The sequence below is a fragment of the Narcine bancroftii genome, chromosome 11 (genome assembly GCF_036971445.1).
Source record: "Narcine bancroftii isolate sNarBan1 chromosome 11, sNarBan1.hap1, whole genome shotgun sequence".
Classification (NCBI taxonomy): domain Eukaryota; kingdom Metazoa; phylum Chordata; class Chondrichthyes; order Torpediniformes; family Narcinidae; genus Narcine; species Narcine bancroftii.
This window is the reverse complement of record NC_091479.1, coordinates 103,442,832-103,466,040: the sequence shown is the minus strand read 5'-3', so window position 1 is coordinate 103,466,040 and position 23,209 is coordinate 103,442,832. Positions and strand designations below refer to the sequence as shown.

The window sequence follows — 23,209 nt, the reverse complement described above, 5'->3', positions numbered from 1 at the left end:
TGTTGGAGTTTATTGAGCCATTGGTGGAACTTTGCGCACACCGATCTGAATTAGTGGTAGTGTCTGGTTAGGCAGCGCTGCTGTACTTACAGTCCTGAGGGTTGTGAGTTCAAATCCCAGCACAGCAGCAGGAGCATTAAAATTCAGTTAATTAAGTAAATATGGAATTAAAAGCACAGTGATTGCAATGTTTTCACAAATGCTTGAGGCATCATGAGACACAGTGTATGTTCATCAAAGGAGATTTAAATTTAAAATTTAAGTTAAATTTAGACACACAGCATGGTCACAGGCCCTTTCGGCCCAGAAGCCCAATTACACCCTATTGACCTACAACTCCAGGTACATTTTTGAAGGGTGGGAGGAAACCGGAAACCCATTCAGACACGGGGAGGACGTACAAACTCCTTACAGACAGCGCCGGATTCAAACCCCAGTCCTGGTCGCTGGTGCTCTAACAGCAATGGTGCCAACCATGCCACCTACTCCACATGGTATATGGAGGTTTAGTCAAAGGTTGGAACACTTGAAGTATGTCCCACCACAGAGTACACATTCAAGTCATGGAGCGGTACAGGACAGAGCAGACCCTTTAGCCCAACATTTACCCGTTGGCCATTGAAGTAAAAACACAGAAATGCTGGAGGGACTCACCCAGTCTCACAGCATCCTTAAGAAGTAAAGATATATTACCGACATCTCAGGTCTGAGCCTTCTTCAAGGTAGCTCAACCCCGAATCGTCAGTTACATTTTATTCGGTCACCTGCCTATGTTTGGTTCTGTATCTTTATCTTTCCTACATAAAGGACACTGTTTGACCAGCTGAATTTCTCCAGCATCATGTTTTTACATAGAAAACTGGAGCAGGAGAAGGCCATTCGGCTCAATGTGCCTGAACCTCCATTCAATTTGATCACGTGACCTCAGGTTCCCCACACCTCTTGATCCCTTTAGCCTTCATCACCACATCCAACTCCCTTTTGAATAGATCTAATGAACTGGCCTCAGCAATGTTCTGTGTTTCAGAGTGTTCCACAAGTTCACAACTCTCTGAGTGAAGATGTTTCTCCACATCTCAGTCCTCAATGGTTTCCCTATTCTCCTCAAACGTTAACTCCATGGACTATTCTGGATTTCCCCAAAACCAGAATATTCTTCCTGTATCTAACCCATCTGGTCCTGCCTGAATTTTACATATTTTTAAAAATATTTTTTAATTTAGACATACAGCATCGTAACAGGACCTTCTGGCCCACGAGCCCGTGCCACCCAATAAACTTACAATCCCCGGTATGTTTTTAAAGGATGGGAGGAAACCGGAGTCCCCAGAGGAAACCCACAGGCACAGGGTGCCTGATTCAAACCTTGTTGCTGGCAGTGTGTAATGGCTTTCCATTAACCCAGTGATTCTCAACCTTTTTCTTTCCACTTACAGACCACTTGAAGTAATCCCTAGACCCAATTGTTACTGAAATGTTTTGCTTCAGAAAAATTTGGAGTTATGAAATCGTGCACATGACGAGTCAATTAGGGACGATTAAAACAATGGTTAAAACATCCCACCTTAGGCAATCCCTTACGAACACAGCACTTATGGCATAGGAAATACTTAAAGTGGGATGTGAGTGGAAAATAAAAAGGTTGAGAACCAGTGCGCTAACCGCAACACTAACCAAGATGGTCCTTACAACCTGCTCTGCCCATGCAATACAGTAGCTGCTGCCTTGGAACACTCCCAAGTCTCAGGTTCAATCCCACCTTGGATGCTGCCTGTATGTGTGGGATGGCCAGTGGATCGATTACTCTAAATGACCCCTTGCTGCACCTCTGGCGGGAGAAGCCCAGAACCAGGAGTGGGATAGTCCACCAGGGGTTGGTTCAGGATTGGTAATGAGGACGAGGGATGGATGTGCCCCGTTGGGACCAACCTCTTCTTTCTCAGCTCCCTGCAGATCCCGCCACTCCTCGGTTACGTGACCAAAATCCACTGTGTTCATCGGCACCTTCACTTCCCCGATGACATCGTGTTTGGAGAATCGATCAAAGTCGTAGACGGCCATCACCAGCGTTTTGCCCCCGAGTTCGGAGTATGGAATCTGGGTGGGAGAATGAGAAAACCAGATAATTGTCAGAATCTGTTGCACAGAGAGAGAAGGAAAGAGACCATTTAACACATCCTTCACACCTGCAGTCGGCCTGAAACTCCAACTATTCTTTACCTCCCACGGATGCTGCACGACCTGCTGAGTTCCTCCAGCAGATTGTATTTACCCTCGAACCTCTCCTGTGACTATATCAGCTTCACCTCCTCCTCCTGCCCCCCCCCCCCCCCCCCCCCCACCATTTTGATCAGGCATCTAACTACATCTTGCTCATACATTGATGAAGAGCTCTGGTCCAAAACATTCTTCGAATGCTCTTCTCTTCAAATGGGAAGATACCTTCATCAAGCCACCCACCACCCTTACACTGTGGCAGAGGCAGAACCCTGGAATTTCTCTCCCCCCCCCCCCCCCCCCCCCACCAACCACCATCATGGCTACACAACCCCTACAAGGCAGTTCAAGAAGGCAAGCCCCCTACCTTCTCATGGGCATTTAGTTTTGGACAATTAAATACTGGCTCAGCCTGTGAGGCTCAAAACTTGACCAAACTCATTACAGGATGGATGTGGAAGTTCTGGAGAGGGTGCAGAGAAGATTTACTAGGAATTTTACTGGACTGAAATTAAGTCTGATGAGGCAAGGTGAGCAGAGCTGGGACTTTTCTCTTTGGAGTGAAGAAGGATGAGAGGAGACTTAATAGCCATAGATTGGGTGGACAGCCAGAACCTATTTCCCAGGGTGGGAGTAGCAAACATCTGTACAAAGTGAAGGGAGGGAGGTTTAGGGGAGACATCGGGGTAAGTTTTTTTTAAAAACACAGAGTTGTGCATGCCGGGGGTGGGGGTGGAGGATGAAAAATCAGGGGCATTTAAGAGACTTAGACAGGCACATGGATGGAAGAAAAATAGAGGGTTATAGGGTAAACCCTGTAGGAAGGTTTTGTTGTTTAAGTAGGTTTATCTAGGTCGACACAACATTGAGGGCCGAAGGACCTGTACTGTGCTGTAGTGTTCTAAGTTGAAACTGGGAGCGTTGACAGAAATATCAATACATGAATGAATGAGCAAGAGGAGGAGGTCACCCCCAAGGCTAGATCTCCAGTTAATTGGATCATGTTGATGATCGATGTGAACATGACTCAGACCATCTCATCGACTCTATCCATAGCTCCCATTGCCCTACTCTCTTCACCCCCACCCCTGTCAGGAAGAAGATTCACAGGTATGAGATCACACACCACCAGATTCAAGGGCAGTTTCTTTCCCGCTGTTGTCAGGCTCCTGAATAAACCCCACGCTTGTAAAATATGAACCAACTGATCTCCCTCTGCAATTCTGCCCTCTGAAGTGTTTCTATTAATGATAATTTTAATGAGAATAAATTTATTGCAAAACACATTAGACCAGGGGTGTCAAACTCAAATTCACCCGAGGGCCAAAATTAAAAACTTGGACTAAGTCGAGGGCCGAACTAAATATTTATTGAAAATTTTCAACAACATCTGCATGTTTTCTCTTTCAACATATGTAATGTTAAACTTTAGGATATAACTTTAGGAGGATAATGTTACAGGTCAGGAGTAGGTAGCTCAAGTTCACCCTTTGCTTGACCTGAGGGAAACCTATTTGGTCCCTGTGGAGATGTAGTCAGCATTCAGAGGCTGTGACCATTTTGGCCTGCATCAGGACTCAGCATTTCCTGCTCACTCCTCAGGCTCTAGGCCTCTATTCACCCTCGACCCACCATCCCTCTACCTGACCAGTCCTTTACCCAACCTCTACTCACTCCACTCGCTCTGCCTCTACCCACCCCATCTTATACACGCCCCTCTACCGCCTCTCCCCTCAACCTGTTCCTCTACCCGTCTCTCACCCTCTAATCACCCCTCCCCTACTTGCCCTGCCCCTCCCCTTTTATCTCTTCCCTATCCACCCCTCCTTCTACTCATCCCTCCCTCTAACTGCCCCTCGCACCACCATAACTTCCCTTGCCCATTACTCCTCACCTACACCCTCTGCCCACCCCTGCTTACCCACCCACTCAGGCCCAGCGCGCTGCCGATCAGCCTTTGCGGAACAGCGGGGGGCATGCGCAGCCTGCCATGTCCGTCGCACCGACAGGAAATCACAGGCGCCCGCCAATCCGCCGCACCGCTCGACAGGTGAGAGAAGTGACTGGTGCGGGGAGCCTTCCAACTGGCTTGCCAGCTGATGACATCGACAGACTTCTCTTGTTACAATTTTGTTTTCCCCGTTCTCAAAGTTTGCACGGTCAACCTGCAACACTCTTACTCCCTCCGCGTTCCGTGGATCTGATGCCCGGGTGTTGTTAGGATTCCCAGCAGAAGGTTTGTGGAGCTTTACCATTCTGGATTCCTTTTTGAGAATATTCTGGCCATCTTTTGAGCGGGATGGTTTTAGGGGGGAGGGGATAGTTAGGGGGTGGGGAAGGATGTGCAATGAAGGGGGAGGATGGTGGGGGTGACATTACCAAAAAACATCATCGGCTCTCGCTGCAGGGCGGGCCACCTCTAATACATGTTTGAAATGATCTTGCGGCGCGGGCCAGAGTTTGACATGTGTGCATTAGACAATGTACATATGCACCAACATTTTTATTTGTGCAGAAAAAAAATACTTTGTAAAAAAAAAACTACTAACAAAACCAAAAAATACCCAAGAGAATAGTTACTTAATTGAATTAGAGAGACAAAAAATATGAAAAAAACAGATATTGAATATTCACTGTTCTCCTCAAGAAAGAAACTGCAATAATGTAGACAGTCCCTTTGTGGGGTCGGAGCATTCCCTGATTTCATGAGCTGATTAGCTAGACTGCTCTCAAAGTGAACTTTCTCAGTATCCCTTGGTACATGTGACAATAAACTTGAACGAGGCCATAGTTGATCTGATTGTAACCATAATCCCTGGAAACCTCTCAGCCTCATGCCAATCAATGACCCTTAAGATATTTGGGGATTCTGCATGCACCGGCTGTTGTAGAAGAGAGTTTGAAAGCTCACAATCCCGAGAGCAAAAGAAGTCGTGACATCAAATCAGATTTCTTGTCAGAGTTCATACATGACATCACATACAACCCTGAGATTCCTTTTTCTGCAGGCCAGGCAGAATTACCACTTATTGGCAGTGCAACAAATAAACTGCACAGAACATGCACATGTAAATAAAGAAACAAATGTGAACAAACTGTGCAATACAGAGGGGAAAAAACAAAATCCATAAAGTGCACAGGTAAGAGTCCTTGTTTGGTGGAGGGGGGGGCAGCTGTTCCTGAACCTGGTGGTGTGAGTCATGTAGCACCGATACCTCTTCCCTGATGGTAGCAGCAAGAACAGAGTGTGTGCTGGGTGGTGTGAATGTTTGATGATTGCTGCTGCTCTCCGACGGCAGCATTCCCTGGACATGTTCTCGATAGTGAAGAGAGTTTTTCCTGTGATGTCCTGGGCTGTGTTCACTACCTCTTGGAGGGCTTTATGTTCAGGGATATTGGTGTCCTCATACCAGACTTGCAGCTGACCAGCGCACTGTCCAGCACATCAGAGTTTCTGGTGTCATACCCAATCTCTGCAAACTCCCCCTCTCTTCTTCAGAGGTCTCTTTGTTCTAACTTCTTACAGAAAGAAAAGTCCTCTCTACACCCACCCTGTCCAGAACCCTTAGAACACAATGTGTTTGGATCCATCCCTTCTGAACTCCAGTAGCAGATATGCGGGAATGCAGTCAACATCGTAAAACACCATTGTAAAAGGTAAACAATGTTTTGGGGCCTGAGCCTGTCATCTGGAATCTGGATTACCTCTCATTTCCCATGGACACTGCGTGACCTGCTGAATTTCTCCAGCATTTTGTGCACAGCACTAGTCCTGAAATAAAGACCTGACCTTTAATATGTTTCTAGTTGTCAATACTGATGTCACTGGAAAATCAATCGGTTAGTGTTTACATTGTTGTACAAAATCCAAATTAATACTATTAAACAGGCCAGACACAACATTTTATTCTGAAACCTGATATCAAGACATTGGGGAGTGGGCCTGAGACTTCTCGATCAATTCTTCTATGTCACTGCAAAATAAGGAATCAAAGAAACACCCACTTTTCAAGAGTAGAGGAGGCCATTTGGTCCATCGTATCTGCACTGGGCATACTGACGTTTTCAACTTCCTTGTGCCAATGAGCTTAGACCTTTGCCCACCAGTTGCCGACTTGTCTGCATGGGGCAATGTCCCCTCCCCTCAATTTGTCCTGGCTGATAGTTATCATTTTATATGGGAGGCCTCCAGGCTGCTGGAGACTTGCTCATGGGAACCGGGTATCAGAATTGGGATTTGAGAGGGTGCAGAGGGCAAGAAGGGTTCCCCAAGGTCCTTAGGCGCTGAAGACTTCCTGATCGTGTCGGAGGTTTGGATCTGGAGCTCGGGTTACTGATGGATCGAACACGATTCTGTGCAGCTGTGGGAGGGCCGGAGGCGAATCCACGGACACTCAATGACTCGGAAGGGAATCTCTTTTGCTTTTCTCTCTCTCATTCTGTAAAGGGGTGCCAGGCAACGCTAATGGTAGCTCTTTGCCTTATGGCAGGTAGAATGCTCTGTACTATTACATGACAATAAAGGAATTTTGAAACATAAATAATTTCACATTGATTTTCTCAAGAGTATTTGGTGTGGGTGGGGGAGAGGAGGCAGAAAAACCCACTATGTTAAAGGTGAACCTGCAAAGCTGCGACCCGTTGGGTTTTAAACGCTGATGATGTTGCTTCGGGGTTCCTGATTAAACATACACGTTGCTGGTTATCAAATTAGGAACTTCCTGCTGACGTGTGCATCAGGCACCAACCAGCCTACACACGACACTGTTAAAAGGGAAATGCACAGCATTGGTGTCAATTGTGTGGTGGCTCCATTTGGACCAAGAGTTGAGAACTGGCAGCACAGTATGTTCCTGTCAGAAGTAAAAGGCAAAGCATTTCAAGTCTAAAGAAGCTTGAGTATTCGAGAGATATTGTGGCCCTGATTATGAGGAAGGGGGTGCAGACCACGGACAGGCAGCAAGGAACAAACTTGAGGAGTATAAGAAATACAAGGAAAGAAATTAGAAGGGCTGAAAGAAGGCATGAGATTGCTCTGGTGGACAAGGTGAAGGAAATTCTCGAGGTCTTCTACAGATATATGAAAAGCAAAAGGACAGTGAGGGATGAAATTGGTCAGCTATGCACAGAGCCAAAGAGATGGGGGAGATCTTAAATGATTTTGTTTTGCATCTGTATTTACTCAGGAGAGACTCAGGGTCTATAAAAGTGTGGCAAAACAGCAGTGAGGAGATGGTCCCTATATACATTACACAGGAGGTGCTTGCTCTCTGGAGGTAAATAAGGATGGATAAATCCCCAGGGCCTGACAAGGTATTCCTTTGATCTTTCGGGGGCTTGTCACTGTACTCTGTATACCCTGCACTGCTTGACATTGCAACACTGCTCCCTACTCTGTTGTCTCATTTATTTGCTTAAATGTTTGGTTATTTGTTACTGTTGCACTTCCTGCCATTGGGTTAACTTGCCTAGATAGCACACAAAACAAGGCTTTTTACTGCCTCAGTGCATGTGATGATAAACCAGGCAACGACACTCAATCCTGCTCTGCCATTCAATCAGGTCACAGCCGATCTGAACTCTAGCTGTCTGACAATCCCCTGAGAACCCGCCAACTCCTGTCTCAAAACAAGAATCTACCCATCCGTGCTTTGAACAAATTCAAAACACAATCCTGTGACCAACTCCACGACCTCAAGGAGAGGGGCAGTTTTTTCCACCCCAAGGGGGCGTGGAATCTGGAACACACTCACTGAGAACATGACAGAGGCCCTCACAACAATTAAGTGTGTCAACGAGCGCTCAAATTGTTTAAGGCTGCAAATCAAGTGCTGGCAGATGGAATAGAGGGAATGGCTTGCACAGACACGATGGGTCAAAGGGCCTCTTTCTGTGCTGGTTTGTCTCTTGAGGGAAGAGTTGGGATGGTGAGAGGGTGAATGGGCTGTCTCTGCCTGAGCTCCACAACAATTCTCCAACTGCCTGCATTTTTTGTATTTCCATGGCACACAGCTAACAAAGAGATTGGAAATGTGCCAGAGAATAAAACATGCGAGATGTGACTTTTGAGATTGAGAGAGAAAGAGAGGGGAGGGAGAGAAGCGGAGTGAGAGAGGGAGGGTGAGAAAGGGAGAAAGAGAGAGGGGCAGTAAGAGAGGGGAGAGAGAGAGAAAGAATGAGATAGAGAAAGAATGAATGAGAGGAGATAGAGAGAGAGAGATCCAATGAAATACTTCCTCATGGAGGTGAATGATCTCTCTCATTGTAAATCCATTCATGTTTATATCCACAGTTTCAATCAACACATTTAAATATTAAATGAAGTGGCAAGTTATTTGTCAAATCTCCCGGACACACCATTTACAGACGAGATGCACTGGGAGTTAATATTTTGCTTTCAGGGTATAATGTGTCGAGTCTAGTTTGCTATTTATTTCAACTGACCTTTCTCTCGTTCCTTTATTTCCCATTCCATGTGTGAATGAAAATTAAAGTGATAAATGGAAAATAAACACTTTTTTTCCCGGAGTTCAGATCCCTGTGTAGGAAATTTTAGGGGACCATCAATACCATCCAATTATGCAGTCAACTTCAATATCCCAACGTGATCTCAAGTGTGTTAATGAAAATAAATTGAAGTTGGGCCATATTACCATCTGAATTATAGACCTTGTTCAGGTCCAACCCATGACAATGCAATGGCCACGAAAATGCACCAGGTCTCAACTACCTCAGAAGTCTGAGGAGATTCAGCATGTCTCCTTGGTAAAAAAAAGAATGAGTGAGGTGGAGGGAAGGAGGCTGGTTGGGGGGTGGGGAGGGATAAGCAATGGCGCATTGTCCTTGGCCAAAACAACATCCTTCATTGCTCGAACTCCAGTTATTGTTATTGACACCACTCTGGGAATTCATATTTCCACAAGGACCATGTCTGTGATGAGTTTCGTTGGTTTAAATATAACAATTACAGCATGGAAACAGGCCAATTTGGCCCTTCTATTCCACACTGATCCAAGTACCCTCCTCTGATCCCACTTACCAGCACTCTGCCCATATCCCTCCATCCCCCTCCCATCCATATACTTTTCCAACTCTTTCTTAAATGATAAAATTGACCCTGCCTCCACCACCTTTCCCGGAAGCCCATTCCACACAGTAACCAATCTCTGAGTAAAGAAGTTCCCCCTCGTGTTACTCCTAAACCTTTGGCTGTCAATTCTCAACCCATGACCTCTTGTATCCATCTCTCCGACTCTCAATGGGAAAAGCCTTTCCACATCAACTCTCTCTATCCCTCTCATTATTTTAAACTCCTCGATCAAATCCCTTCTTAGCCTTCTACATTAATTTGCTCAATCTTTCCTTGTATTCCAGATGCTGAAACCCAGGCAAACATTACCTTGAAGATGAAGGACTCGTTAAACACTGGGTTCAACGTCTTTCGGTGGACTTTGGTCTCGTACTTCTTCTTCTTGTCAGGCAGGACGAAGACCTTCACATAGGGATCGGACGTGCCCCCCACGTCCAGGGCAGGAAGCTCAGCGGCCTGGATGATCCCCACAATTAGCTGCAGTAGGAAACCAAAGAGAGTACTTAGCATCACCAAATTTATCACCCTGTCTCCCTCCACGTGAATGGTCGCCACTGCTTAGGGCACCGTCAGGCTCCTCAATACCAAAGAAAACCTGGTGAGCAATGACCACGACTGTAGGCAAGGAGAATGGCTCGAGGGACGTTAAACCTGGGACAGTACAGCACAGGAACTGGCCCTACAGATTCTGATTTATTGTCAGAATTCATATAGAACATCACAACATCACATACAACCCTGAGATTCTTTTTCCTGTGGGCCAGGCAGAATTACCACTTATTGGCAGTTCAAAAAAATGGTCTCAGTGTACATATGTAAACAAATAAAGAAATGTAAACAAACTGACTGTGCAATACAGAGGGGGAAAAATCAATAAAGTGCACAAGTAAGAGCCTTGATTGAGTGTGCCGTAGAGGAGTCTGATGGTGGAGGGGTAGTAGATGTTCTTGAACCTGGTTGTGGTACTTAAGACCTCTTTCCTGGTGGTGGTAGCAGTGAGAATAGAGTGTGTGCTGGTCAGCCAGCCATATCTGTGCTAACCAGCTAAAACTCCTCTCTCTGCCCATGGTCCATACCCCTCTGTTCCCTGAACATTCACGTGTCAGACCCTAAACCTCTCCAACACTATCTGCTGCCACCTCTTGGTTGACTTGTCCATTTCTCCCCACAGCTGAAGATTCCAGCAGATTTGTGGTTCTTGTGTTTCCCTATAAATAATTCTTTGTCTGATAGCCTCTAAACCTCTTATTTTTACAGACTGGTCTTAGCTACCTTTGCCATGGGAAAAGAGTTCTTACCATTTACTGACCATCTAAATGCTGAACATTTGTGATAAGAAGCAGATAAATTCCAGAGCGGGGTGTCTCCATTAATGATGTCTCCACAGTGGAAAGAGGAGTTGATGAGGAACACTGATCTTCATTTAGGGGAAATTTAGAAGGAAATCTGAATGAATAGAGCCACACTTCTGGAGGAAGGTGGGAAGAGGTAGAGGGAAATATTGAGTTGGAGTGTTGTGTTCAGTTCTGGTCACCTTATTACAGAAAGGATGTGGAAGCTGTGGAGAGGGTACAGAGGAGATTTACCAGGATGATGCCTGGATTGGAGAATGTGTCTTATGAGGCAAGGTTAATAGAACTGGGGCTTTTCTCTTTGGAGCAAGGAAGGATAAGAAGTGACTTAATAGAAGTGTGCAAGATTCTGAGAGGCATAGATTGAGTGGACAGGCAGTATCTGTTTCCCAGGACTGGAACAGATAACACTGGAGGACATCCATATAAGTGGAGGGGAGGAAAGTTTAGTGGAGACATCAGGAGTAGGTTTTTACACAGAGAGTAGTGGGCACTTGAATGCATTGCCAGGAATGGTGGTGGAGGCTGGTACAAAGGGATTTAAAAATATTCCTAGACAGGCATGTGGATGTAAGAAAAATAGAGGGTTGTGGGTATATGGTAGGGAAGGGAATAGATTGTTGAGTAGATTTCTATCAGTTGGTACAACATCGTGGGCCAAAGGGCCTTCATTGTGCTATTATGTTCTATGAAATCAGTTCCTGGAGTCTGCTCCAACATTTATGCTTCCCTTCTGCTGTCAGATTCTTTTTACCATCCAGGTTCCCAAAAATCTATCCCTTCACTTCCAATATTTTTCATCCCCAGTTCTCCCGGGAACAAGAACTCTAGAAGTTGACAAATCCCTGAGGACAATGTACCAACAAATCATTCCTGTCTTGTTGCAAGTAAGGTGGGTGGAATTCCCACACAGAGCAACAGCATTGAAATCATTGCTTCAGAACAGAGGCCTGACTGGATCCCATTCTAAGTTCAAGTTGGTCTCAGTCCATTCTGGGACAGCACACGCTCTGTTCTTGCTGCTATGATCAGGAAAGAGGTATCAGTGACACAAGATTCGCACCACCAGGTTCAGGAACAAGCTGCTACTCTTCCACCATCAGAGTCCTCAACAACAAACTCAATCAGAGACTAACCGCCAGGCCAACCATGCCACCCCAATCCATCCTATCTTTTTCATATTTATTAACTTTTTTCTTGTATTTAATTTACTTTATTCTTTGTTGGTTTGTTTTACATACCTCAGTGGTTCTCAACCTTTTTCTTTCCACTCACATCCCACCTTTGCATCAGTGCTCTGTGATTAGTAAGAGATTGCTTAAAGTGGTCTGTGAGTGGGAAGGGAAGGTTGAGAATCACTGCTCTAGACCCAATTGTTACTGAAATATTTTGCTTGAGAAAAATTGTCATTGGCCCATTTCCTTTGAAGTTCTGAAACCATACACATAACGAGTCCATGAGGGACGATTAAAACAATGGTCTTCAAACTTTTTCTTTCCACTCATAAGCAATCCGTTACTAATCACAGAGCACCTGTGGCACAGGGAATACTTAAAGTGGGATGTGAGTGGAAACAAAAAGGTTGAGAACCAGTGAGATATCTGAATGGCTGCAGCAAGGAAGAATTTCAGTGGATTTGTTTATTGTACTCTCATGTATGAGAGTAAACCCTCTTCATCTCTCAAAAATCCACCACGTGTTCACCCTCCCACCGAGTCGCATTATCTTTGGTTTCCATTACCCCCTTCCCCCCATCCACCATCTTACCCTATGTCTGCTTTACTTTAGCTCTTCTTTCTCTCTCTCTTTCCTTTCCCCCTCTGTCTCCTTTACCCCCAGCCCTGCATTCAGAGAGCCACTCCCACCTTTCCTCTCTCCTCTCCAGGTCCAATTAACACATTTTGTCTGTTGGTCTGTGCTCCTACCCCTGCCCTTTCTTTCCTTCTCCCCAGTCTTTTTATTCAGACCCCTGTTTGCTTTTTACACACACCTTGAGGAAGGGCTCAGGCCCAAAACGTCGGTTATATAGCTTTACCTCCTTTCAACGCTGTGAGACCAGCTGAGTTTCCCCAGCATCTCTGTGTCCTTAATTATAAGATTTGCATATCTGAATGTGTTACCCAACAATATACAGGGACAGTACTGAATTTAGGATTACATATCTGGGAGGAACTTGGCCACACCTGATTGTTCTGGAAGTCATAATCCAATGAAAACTGGAGCTTCCCCAGTTTCTCATCCTCCTTCTCTTCCTTCCCGTCTGCTGTGAGGCCTGTCTCCGCATCTTCATCTTCGTCCTCCAAAGCCTGCGAGTAGGAAAGACAAAATGACGAGGATGACTCCAGGAATAAAGGATTATCATATGACGAGCGTTTGACAGCTCTTGGCCTGTACTTGTTGGAACTTAGAAGAATGAGGGAGGATCCCATTCAAATGTTGAAGTTGTGGACAGAGTAGATGTGGACAGATTGTTTCCCACGGAGGGAGAGTCTAGGACAAGAGGGGACGTTCAGGATTGAAGGGCATCCACTTGAAACAAAGATGTGGAGAAATTTCTTCAGCCAGAGGGAAGTGAATCTGTGGAATTTGTTGCCCGTTGTGGAGGCCGGGTCATTGGGTGAATTTAAGGCAGAGATTGATAGGTTGTTGATTAGCCATGGCATCAAAGGTTATGGGGAGAAGGCCGGGCAGTGGAGCAGAGTGGGGAAATGGATCAGCTCATGATTAAATGGCTGGGAAAGCACGATGGGCTGAATGGCTTATTTCTGCTCTGATGTCATATGGTCTTATGGACATACTTTCATGCATTTTTTGACCCAGTTAGTGAAGTACAGGCAGCCAGTGACGACAGTCTGCATTCGCCTTAACATAAAAGCACGAATAGCTTCTAATGCCATAATCAAGAGGATTTTGAAACAGCCATTAGTTAATCCCAGAGGCAAACACTTTACATTTGCAGATCTGACCTAACTCTAGTCAGTAAATATAGAACTAGTAATGAGATCTTGCAGCCATGACTGTGAACAGGCAGGGCCTTATTAATCTATCAGAGCTCAGTCCAGCAAAGCATGCAGTAAATGTAGGTGCATCTTTAATGTTTGTTGGCCCCCAGTCTCAAACCGCAGGCCAAACAGCCTTCATCCGAGAAAATGTTCATGGAGGGGCTTTTAATTTGCATTTCTAGAGGGCATTCCTGAACAGAACACAAATTGGCTCGAATCCAACTTAAGATTTTTGGATAATAGATGAATTTCACTCATTAACTGTGTATTGAATATGATTTTACAATAACACAGAGCACATTTTATATTGCCTTTGGAGGAGAAAGGGGAACATAATCTCATTTGGAACATCTCAGGTCCAACTTGGAAGACAAGGAACCATCCATCCTTTGCATGAGACGTTGACCGAAGCCGTCTCCTCCGTCAAGTCAACTTAAAAAAAAATCCCGTGGCAAACTTTCAAAGAACAGGGTAGAGAATAAATGGAGCTGTCACAAAGGTATGGTCGACACCTGTGGCTGAGTGTAATAAAAGATGAGAATGCCAGAGCCCTATGAGGTCATCCAACCCCCAACACGGAGCAGAGAGCAACTCTGAGGCAAATTGATGAAGAGGTTGCCATATCTTTTTTTATGTTAATGATACAGTGTGAACAGGCCCTTCTGGCCCATGAAACCCCTGCTGCCCAATTGCATCCAATTAACCTACCAACCCTGTACATTTTGGAGGGTGGGAGGAAATTGGAGCACCTGGAGAAAACCCATGCAGGTCACAGTGAGAACGTAAAAGCTCCCCACAGACAGGGCCAGACTTGAACCCAAGTTGCTGGCACTATAATAGCGTTACTTATGGCTGAAGATTGGATAAACTGGGTTAGAGGTGGCTGTGGATCCACACAAGTGAGGTGTATAAAATTAGAAAAGGTCTATTGAGTGCAATTCCTGCCATTGAAGCTGGAAAAGGTGTAGGAAAGGTTCACAAGGATGTTACCAGGACTGGAGGCCTTGAGTTATAAGGAAAGTCTAGCTAGACTGGAACTATTTTCCCTGGAGTGCAGGATGCTGAGGAGTTTGTCCAAGGGTAAGGGATTCTGCAATGAGGGGATGGAAGTTTAAGGGGAAAAGAGAAGGATTTAAGGGGCAACTTTTTCACACACAGGGAGGTGGGTACATGGGACAAGCTGCTAGGAGAAGTGGGGGAATTATAACATTTAAAAGATATTAAGAATGGTGGATGGGTAAGAAAGGTTGAGTGGGATGTGGGCTAACTACAGGCAAATGGGATTAGCCCAGATATATAACATGGTTGACACCGATATATTGGACTAGGGGCCTGTTTCCATGCCATAGGGCACTTGTGACTTACATGGTAAATAGTCAGGCACTGAGGAGTGCAGTAGAACAGATACAGATACATAATTCCCTGAAAGTGGAGTCACAGGTGGATAGGGTTGTAAAGAGAAATTTGGCATCTTGGCCTTCATAAATCAAAGTATTGAGTGTAGGAGCTGGGATGTTATAGTAAAGTTGTATAAGTCATAGGTGAGGCCAAATTTGGTGTATTTTGTGCTGTTTTGGTCACCTAACTATAGGAACGATATCAGTAAGAGAAGATTTACTAGGATGTTGCCTGGACCTCAAGAACTGAGTTACAGGGAATGGTTAAACAGGTTAGGACTTTATTCACTGGAGTGTAGAGGAATGAGGGGAGATTTGATAGAGGTTTTTAAAATTATGAGGGGGATGGATAGAGTAAATGTAGATGGGCTTTTTTCCCACTAAGGGTAGGCAAGATACAAACCACAGGGCATTGGTTAAGGGTGAAAGGGGAAAAGTTTAGGGGAACATGAGGGGGAACTTCTTCACAGAGAGTGGTGGGGGTGTGGAACGAGCTGCCAGCTGAAGTGATGAATGCGGGCTCGATTTTAACATTTAAGAAAAATTTGGACAGGTGCACAGATGGGAGGGGTATGGAGGGCTATGGACTGGGGGCAGGTCAGTGGGACGATGCAGAATAATAGTTTGGCACAGACTAGAAGGGCCTGTTTTCTGTCCTATAATGTTCTCTGATCCTAGCAGTGACCTGTGGCCTTCAGTACTCTGAGTCCACCCCAACTATCGGCAACCCACTTAGACCACTCCTACACATTTTATTCTCACCAAGCCACAGCCCCCCAGATTCTAGCACCCATCTACACACTTGGTGCAATTCTCCAACCAACCTTCATGTCTCTGGTGTTGGAAGACTCAGAATTTAGCTCAGTTCCAGTGGGCTCAAATAAAATGACCTCCTTTAGTGTTAGAAATCTTCTGTGATTCTATGAACATTGTAGGATCTTCAAGTACAAGGTTGCTCAGTTAATGATGCTAAGCCGAAATGTACTTCTATATACCATGGAGGGATTAGAGATCCAGTAAATCCATTTTAGAAAGGATTGAGTGTTTCATTTTTGTTCCAGAATTGACAGTGGACTTTGAGTAAAAGGACCATTATTCTTCAAATCAAAGTTGGTTCAGCTCATAAGTGTGCAAGGAGGCTAAACTATCTTACATGAGGAAGCAAGTATCAGGAGTGCAGGGATGAGGAGTCTATGCAGGCAAAGAATAAGAGAAACCTACCGCAGTTGACAGTCCAGAAATGGTCATGAGACACAATACAGATGGAGAAGAACATAGAAGGAAGAAACAGAATTATAGCAACCAGCCAGCATTAGTGAAGGAAAACATCGATCGAGGATTACAGTAAAAACATCCACCTGACACAACTCTCCACCAGTTATCATACATACTACCACTGATACGTTGGTGTTTCTCAGAACTCTTTACAACAAAGCCATGATTATACAGCACTGTGGTTCCCAACCTTTTTTCCCACTCACATACTTCCTTAAGTAATTCCTTACTAACCACAGAGCACTATGCCATAGGAAAGCAGAGGATTGGCGCAGGTACCCAGAGAATGAGGAGACAACTCCTCCCCCTGTTTGAGAAAGAGAAGCAGAGGAGATGACCCATGGGTTGGTAACCATGGCGGTAGACCCAGCGAGGGGCTCTGAGGCTGAGAATCACGCAGGCTGCGGTCTGCTGGCAACTGTGGTCGAGGGATTCGTGCCGGGCGGCGGACTGCTGGAGGCTGGCTCAGGACTGGCTGAAGGGATGCCAGGTGTCTAGGCTGGGATGTGAGAGGGTGCCAAGGGTGCTGAAGGGGTCCTGATCATATGGGAGGTTCTGATCTGGAGCTCGGCCTGCTGATGGTTTGGACTGGTCTCTGCATGGCTGTCGGGGCTGCAGGCGAATCCGTGGAAACTCGAGGACTCTGGGGAACTCTCTTTTGCTTCACTTTCTCTGAATGTAAGAGATACTTCAGGCAATTTCTGCCGATGGCAAATCTGTCTGCTTTATGGCACACAAAAGCACATTTTGTGTAATATATGTCGATAAATTGAGTCTTGAATCTAGGTGCTCTGTGGTTACTAAAATTGTATGTGAGTGGAAAGAAAAGGTTGAGAACAACTGATATAACACAATCAATGCTATAAATTAAAATATAATTATTTCAATGGTCATGTGGTGGTCCTGTTGAGATGGGCCCTTGGCCTGATGATATCATAAATACACCTGTTCTATTTATTATCAGCTTCAAGGGTTCTGTACAATAACTTGCAACGTACATTTCCATCAGGTCAGTAAAGGGGAAAGAGCAAGGAATCTTCCGCCGACCACAAATGTCTTTGCACTCCTAAAAGGGAGTGCTGATTATAGACGGATGTATCCATGAAGAGAATTTGTTCCTGATTGGAGAGATGAAAGCGACTGTTTGATGTCTACCTCTATGTCGACGTCGCTGGCTGAAGTAGAAATGAGGGGGGGATGAATTGATGGCTGCTCGGTCATCAGGGTCTCCGTTACTTCTCTTGCAATGTTTGCCTTTCAGGAGGTCGAGTATGACAGAACAGGTTCCTCCAGCATCTCATGGAGATCTGTCGCTGCCTCAGGATTACATTCCAGACAGATACACAGTCGTGCCGAGAGCAGATAACGGGACATCAGTACGAGAAAGGGGATGTGAGATCACATGGCCCAATGTTCCGTTCAAGGTTTAAGAAATGGCTTAGATGGGGTGAGGTTTGAGAGAGAGAATTGCAGAGCCAGGGGGCTCAGGCAGCTGAAGGATCAAACAAGAACAGTGCACCAATTAAAAATGAGCTTGCATAAAAATCCAAAAAAATGGATGGAATATAGCAGCCTCAGAAATCTGGAGTATCAGATCAGATTTACCGTCATGAACGTGTCATGAAATTTGTTGTTTTGCGGCAGTAGTGTGGTGTATTACAGGTGCAAAAATTGCTATGAATTTTAATTCCCAAATACGAGAAGTAAAAAAAAAAATCAATAATTAGTGCAAAAAAGAGAAAATGTGAGGTGGAATCTGTAGTGCATTGTCCATTCAGGAATCTGATGGTGGAGGGGAAGAAGCTGTTTCTGTACAATTGGGTGTTCATCTTCAGGCTCCTGCACCTCCTTCCTGATGGTGTCAGTGAGAAGAGGCCATGGCCTGGGTGGAGAGGGTCCTTGGAGAGTGAGAAGAGGCCATGGCCTAAGTGGAGAGGGTCCTTTACAATAGAGGCTGCTTTCTTGAGACTCCACCTCAATGGGGTGAAGACTGATACCCATGATGGCACTGGTTGAGTTTCCAACCCTCTCATCACTCCAGATTCAAGGGCACATTTGTTCCTGCTGTGATCAGGCTCCCAAGAGAACTTCACACATAAAACTCTTTTCCATTTGCTCTGGACCAGCTGATCTGTGACTGTAACTCTGCCCTTCCGTTCTTACTTGCTCTATTATGTTTGAGGTGTCTAACTGGTCTGCTCACAGATCACTCATCTCGGTACACAGGACAATAAACTCGACTTGTCAGGGACGGGGAAGCAATGAGCTATTTGAGTTGCTTGTCATTTGAAATGATCTCAAAGTCATATGTTAAATGGTGTCCTTGGTCCTTGGTACGACAGAGAAGGAAATGGAACACTGAGCTTGTGATGAGTTAGACATAGAGTGAACCAGAGTCTTCACAAGGACATTGGAGAGGAACCAAATTATTTTCAAGGGTAGGATTCTTCCTGCAAGGTCCAATAAAGAGAAGCGGCATGACCTCCTGTGGCTTAATGATATGATGATACTCTAAAGTTAACTTCAAATTCTCTCCCTTGACAGCTACCCCTTTTTAGCCTCCCACAAGTTCTCTCGCTTCTTCTCTCCCTATAACCTCTATCTGTGAGTCTGTGTTCCTTCCTCTTCTCTTTCCTCTCTCCTCTCCCCCCACATTTCTAATCCTGATGAAGGGCTCAGGTTACCCATTGCTTCCTACAGATGCTGTGTGACCTGCTGCATTTGTATGGCATCTGTCCCCAGCATCTCTAGATTTTCTTGTTTAACATGCCCCCTTTCTGTTCCATCTCTGAAGTAGTTATTTCTTCCATTTTAATAACCTTGGTCATGAATAATCAGGTAGAGTCACATATTTCTGCAAGATGTTGTGGAGCTACAGACGTTGCTGGCCACAAATCACTTAGAGTGAGTCTGTTTCAGAAAACTCATCAACCCTATGCCATGTGTCCAAATCAATCAGGGAGCAGGTATCTGTGCCGAGGTCTGTGCCATAATGATTCGTATCTCAGGAACCAAAATAGTCCCTCGGAGATCATTCATACCTTCCTTAGTTTATAGTGTGCCTTGTTGAGATGTGTGAAGAATTTACTTCCACTCAACTGTAAACAATCTATTTGGGAATAGTGCAGACCGTGCCATCGCCTTTGGTGATGCAGAAGTACACTGGTGTTCGATTCAGTTCCACTCGTGTCCTTGATTCAGTGGAGATTGTAACACTGAAGAATAGGAGTGGGAATTCTTCGGAGTGCGGCTCCAAAAAGGGAGTAGGTATCACCACGCTGTACAGAGGTGTACATATACACAGGCAGATACACACTCATACACGCACCCACACAAAGATATACAAGTGGACTGTGGCTACAATTGCACCTTTGGACATTTTTGGGGATGCACATTTGCCCATTTTTTACACCTAAATCTACCCACACATGCTCGAATAAACAACCTGACCTGTATTATGTAACATCTCCAACATTGAAACTGTGGAGGCCAGGACGTTGGGTGTATTTAAGACAGACATTGATAGGTATCTGACTAGTCAGGGTATCAAAGCTTATGGGGTGAAGGCAGGGCAGTGGGACTGAATGGGAGAAAAGATCAGCTCGTGATAGAATGAGGGAGCAGACTCAATGGGCCAAATGGCCTAGTTCTGCTACTACATTTTGTGGTCTTCTTTCCGGTGCGTCTGCAGTCTCAGTACTGTCACTACAGACCGGGAAGTGTGAGGTTGAAAGCCTCCGGAGAGATCAAGAACCGAGGCGAGATTTAAGTGCCGGCTGAGTGAGTGACACAGTGTCACCTTCCCAGTGAGATGTTCCCGCACAGTGTAGAGCTGAGGAAAAGCAGTGGGGGTTCTGCTTGCACCAATCAGGACTGATCTCTCAATCAATGCTGTTAACAAGAGGCAGATCATGCCGGCATTGTCAGGAGGGATCTTGCAGTGCACCATAAAGCGGTCATGCTTCCAGCCTTTCGGAATATACCTATTGGCTCTGAGGGGATCAATTCGGAGAGTTGGGGGTTAAAGTAATGTACACGGTTTCTCTCGAGGAACTTGAGGGGGGTGTTCTGGAGATGACTCGTCAGCTGGTGTTCCCCTTTTGCGTGCTCTGACACACTATGGGTGAGCAGGGTTGGTGGGTGCTGCTGGCAAGGAACACAAGCAATGGCTGAAAGTGCAAAGGACAAGATAGTGTTTTCATTTGCCATATGCATTTGTAGTGGAGCTCTGTGATATCAGAACAGAAATTTAATCATTTGGTTAACATAGAACACAGAGAGAGGTGGGTGCCTGGAATTCATTTCCGGGAATGATGGAGGAAGATAGGACAATAGGTCCTAGTTTAAGGTCCTAGTTTTAAGGGTCTAACAACAAGCACATAGACCCGTGTCCTCGTTTCCCAGGACTAGTTTTATACCCAACCACCAGCTAGCTCGTACTGGTGTTCGTCCTGCAGTTTACCCATGGACCCAGTCTGGAGTATATATTTTATGAAAGGTCAAAAATGGCCCAAGATCAAAGGGTTAAAAGACTCTGATTGGCACATGGATGTAAGAGAAATCCAATTATGGGCGGTGAGGGAAGGAAGGGCTTGATTGATTTGGAGTAGGGCATCACAGCATTGTGGGCTGAAGGACCTATAATGTGCTGTGATGTTCTACATTCTATAGAACAGTACCATAAAGGAACAGACCCTTTGGCCAACATGTCTGTGCTGAACATGATGCCCAAATCAAGTTAACGCTCTGCTGATTGCACATGACAATATCCATGTATGTTTATCTTTTTGTCTGAAAGCATTGTAAACAACACCATCACATCTACTTCCACCACCAAGCCTGGCTGGAACATTCACGCTGCCGATGGAACTCAGAGGGTCGGGCAGTACAAGTGGTAGAGAAAGGATGTTCTCCCCGTTACTGGTGTCCTACACCAGGCCACTGCTCCCCCTAAGTCTGCAACCCCTCGAGGCTGCTACCGAACACAGGTGCCGCCATCTTGGCCTGGACCCCGCAGTCGCAGGATTTTACATTCAACACCGTCAGCTCCTTTAAAACCTGTGCAGAACTGTCGGCCTGAGTACAGAGCATTAGGACCCTGCAGAAGAGCGCTGTAACTCCACTCCCTGCTCTCCCCGGGTCCACATCAGTGGCATTGCTGTTGGTACAGCAGCTCAAACAATCCAGATTTGTCCATAGCCCAGGCAACATCCTGGTGAACCTCTGCACCCTTTCAAATCCTCCACATCCTTCCTGCAATGGGGCGACCAGATTTACACACAATTCTCCATGCAGCCAAAGCAAACTTATATAACTGCAACATGACTTCATTACTTGCTTGTGCTAACAAGTCAGAGATCCCTTGCCTTCTTGATACTCTTTAGATCCAATTTCATCAGCTTTTTGATTGGGTGAAAGATGTAGCCAATCAGGAAGTTGCTGAAAGAAGAAATTATATTTATTTAGAGATTTTCACATCCTTGTGATGTCCCAGAATGTTTCATCATTGTTAATGTGCTTTTTAATAAAACTGTTAATTTTGTACTGAGGCAGTCGATTTTGTAGACCATGCTCCCACAAATCATGGGTTAATGGGCAGACAATTTGCCTCAAGTAAAGCTGAAGGAAAAATGAATGTTGGAAAGAACATTAAGGGCAAATTCAGATGCTGTCCTTTGGAATAAGGCTTGCTTCATCCATCTGAGAGAGCACGAGCCTGTAGCATGGAGGGTTGGCTGACTCGTCTGGCTGGAACCTAGCTGGAAGTCACCACTCCTGCCCGCCCAGGTCAAGCCCACCCACAGGTGAGGGCACACACCTTGTCATTGGCTCCTTTGGAATAGTACCTTACTGCATTTTGGCCCGCACAGCCTCTGCCACCACGAGGAGCAGCTCGACCTCTTTTCCCCGATGAATGAACCCGGGCTCTTTAAAAGTTTAAATTTAGACATACAGCACAGTAACAGGCCATTTTGGCCCACGAGTCTGAGCCGCCCAATTACACCCAATTGACCTACACCCCGGTACTCTTTTTGAAGGGTGGGAGGAAACTGGAGCCTCCGGAGAAAACCCACGCAGTCACGGGGAGAACGCAAAAACTCATTACAGACATCATGCGAATTCAAACCCCATCCTGATTGCCTGCGCTGTTATGGCGTTACACTAACCACTACGCCAACCGTCCCCAAACTACAGGTTACGAGCCGGGGAGCAACGCTGGAGGGTCATTTGCAAGGGTGTGTTCTGATAAAGGGTTGGGGAGGTTATTAAGGTGCATGCTCAGGACCACGTTGTGGCAATCACTGTAAATGCTTTTCCTAACCAATCAGGGTGCTGTACCTGCACCAGATTTGGGGTGGGGGTTGCGGGGCGGGAAATCCCTTGCTACATCTTCACATTGTAATTTAATTGTCTGCGAAAGATTAGTAATGTGTGCTGGTTGTTAGTTGCATCCGATGGGTGTGTGTGTGTGTGTGGTTGTCTATGTATGGGTGTGTGTATAGGTGTGTCCGTGTGGGTGTGTGGTTGTGTATGTGTGTGTGTGGTTGTCTATGTATGGGTGTGTGTATAGGTGTGCCCGTGTGGGTGCGTGGTTGTATATGTGTGTGTGTGGTTGTCTATGTATGGGTGTGTGTATAGGTGTGTCCATGTGGGTGTGTGGTTGTGTATGTGTGTGTGTGGTTGTCTATGCATGGGTGTGCGTGTGTAGGTGTGTCCGTGTGTGTGTGTGTGTGTGTGTGTGTGTGTGTGTGTGTGTGTGTGTGTGGGGTTGTCTATGTATAGGTGTGTGTGTTCGGTGTGTCCGTGTGGGTATGTGAGTGTGTGTGTGTGTGTGTGTGTGTGTGTGTGTGTGTGTGTGTGTGTGTGTGTGTGTGT

At 45.6% G+C, this 23,209-nt stretch overlaps 1 protein-coding gene across 2 annotated transcripts in view; it reads right to left on the bottom strand.

The window, feature by feature from the left end:
- Positions 1–23,209, bottom strand: part of syt1a (synaptotagmin Ia) — a 311,445-nt gene that overhangs the window by 11,515 nt on the left and 276,721 nt on the right. For both annotated transcript variants that reach the window (XM_069904366.1, XM_069904365.1), the window contains exons 6-8: positions 12,843–12,965; positions 9,617–9,784; positions 1,930–2,097 (exon numbers count right to left, since the gene is read on the bottom strand). In XM_069904366.1, coding sequence (XP_069760467.1) covers positions 1,930–2,097; positions 9,617–9,784; positions 12,843–12,965 — 459 coding nt within the window. The remainder of the gene's footprint in view (positions 1–1,929; positions 2,098–9,616; positions 9,785–12,842; positions 12,966–23,209) is intronic.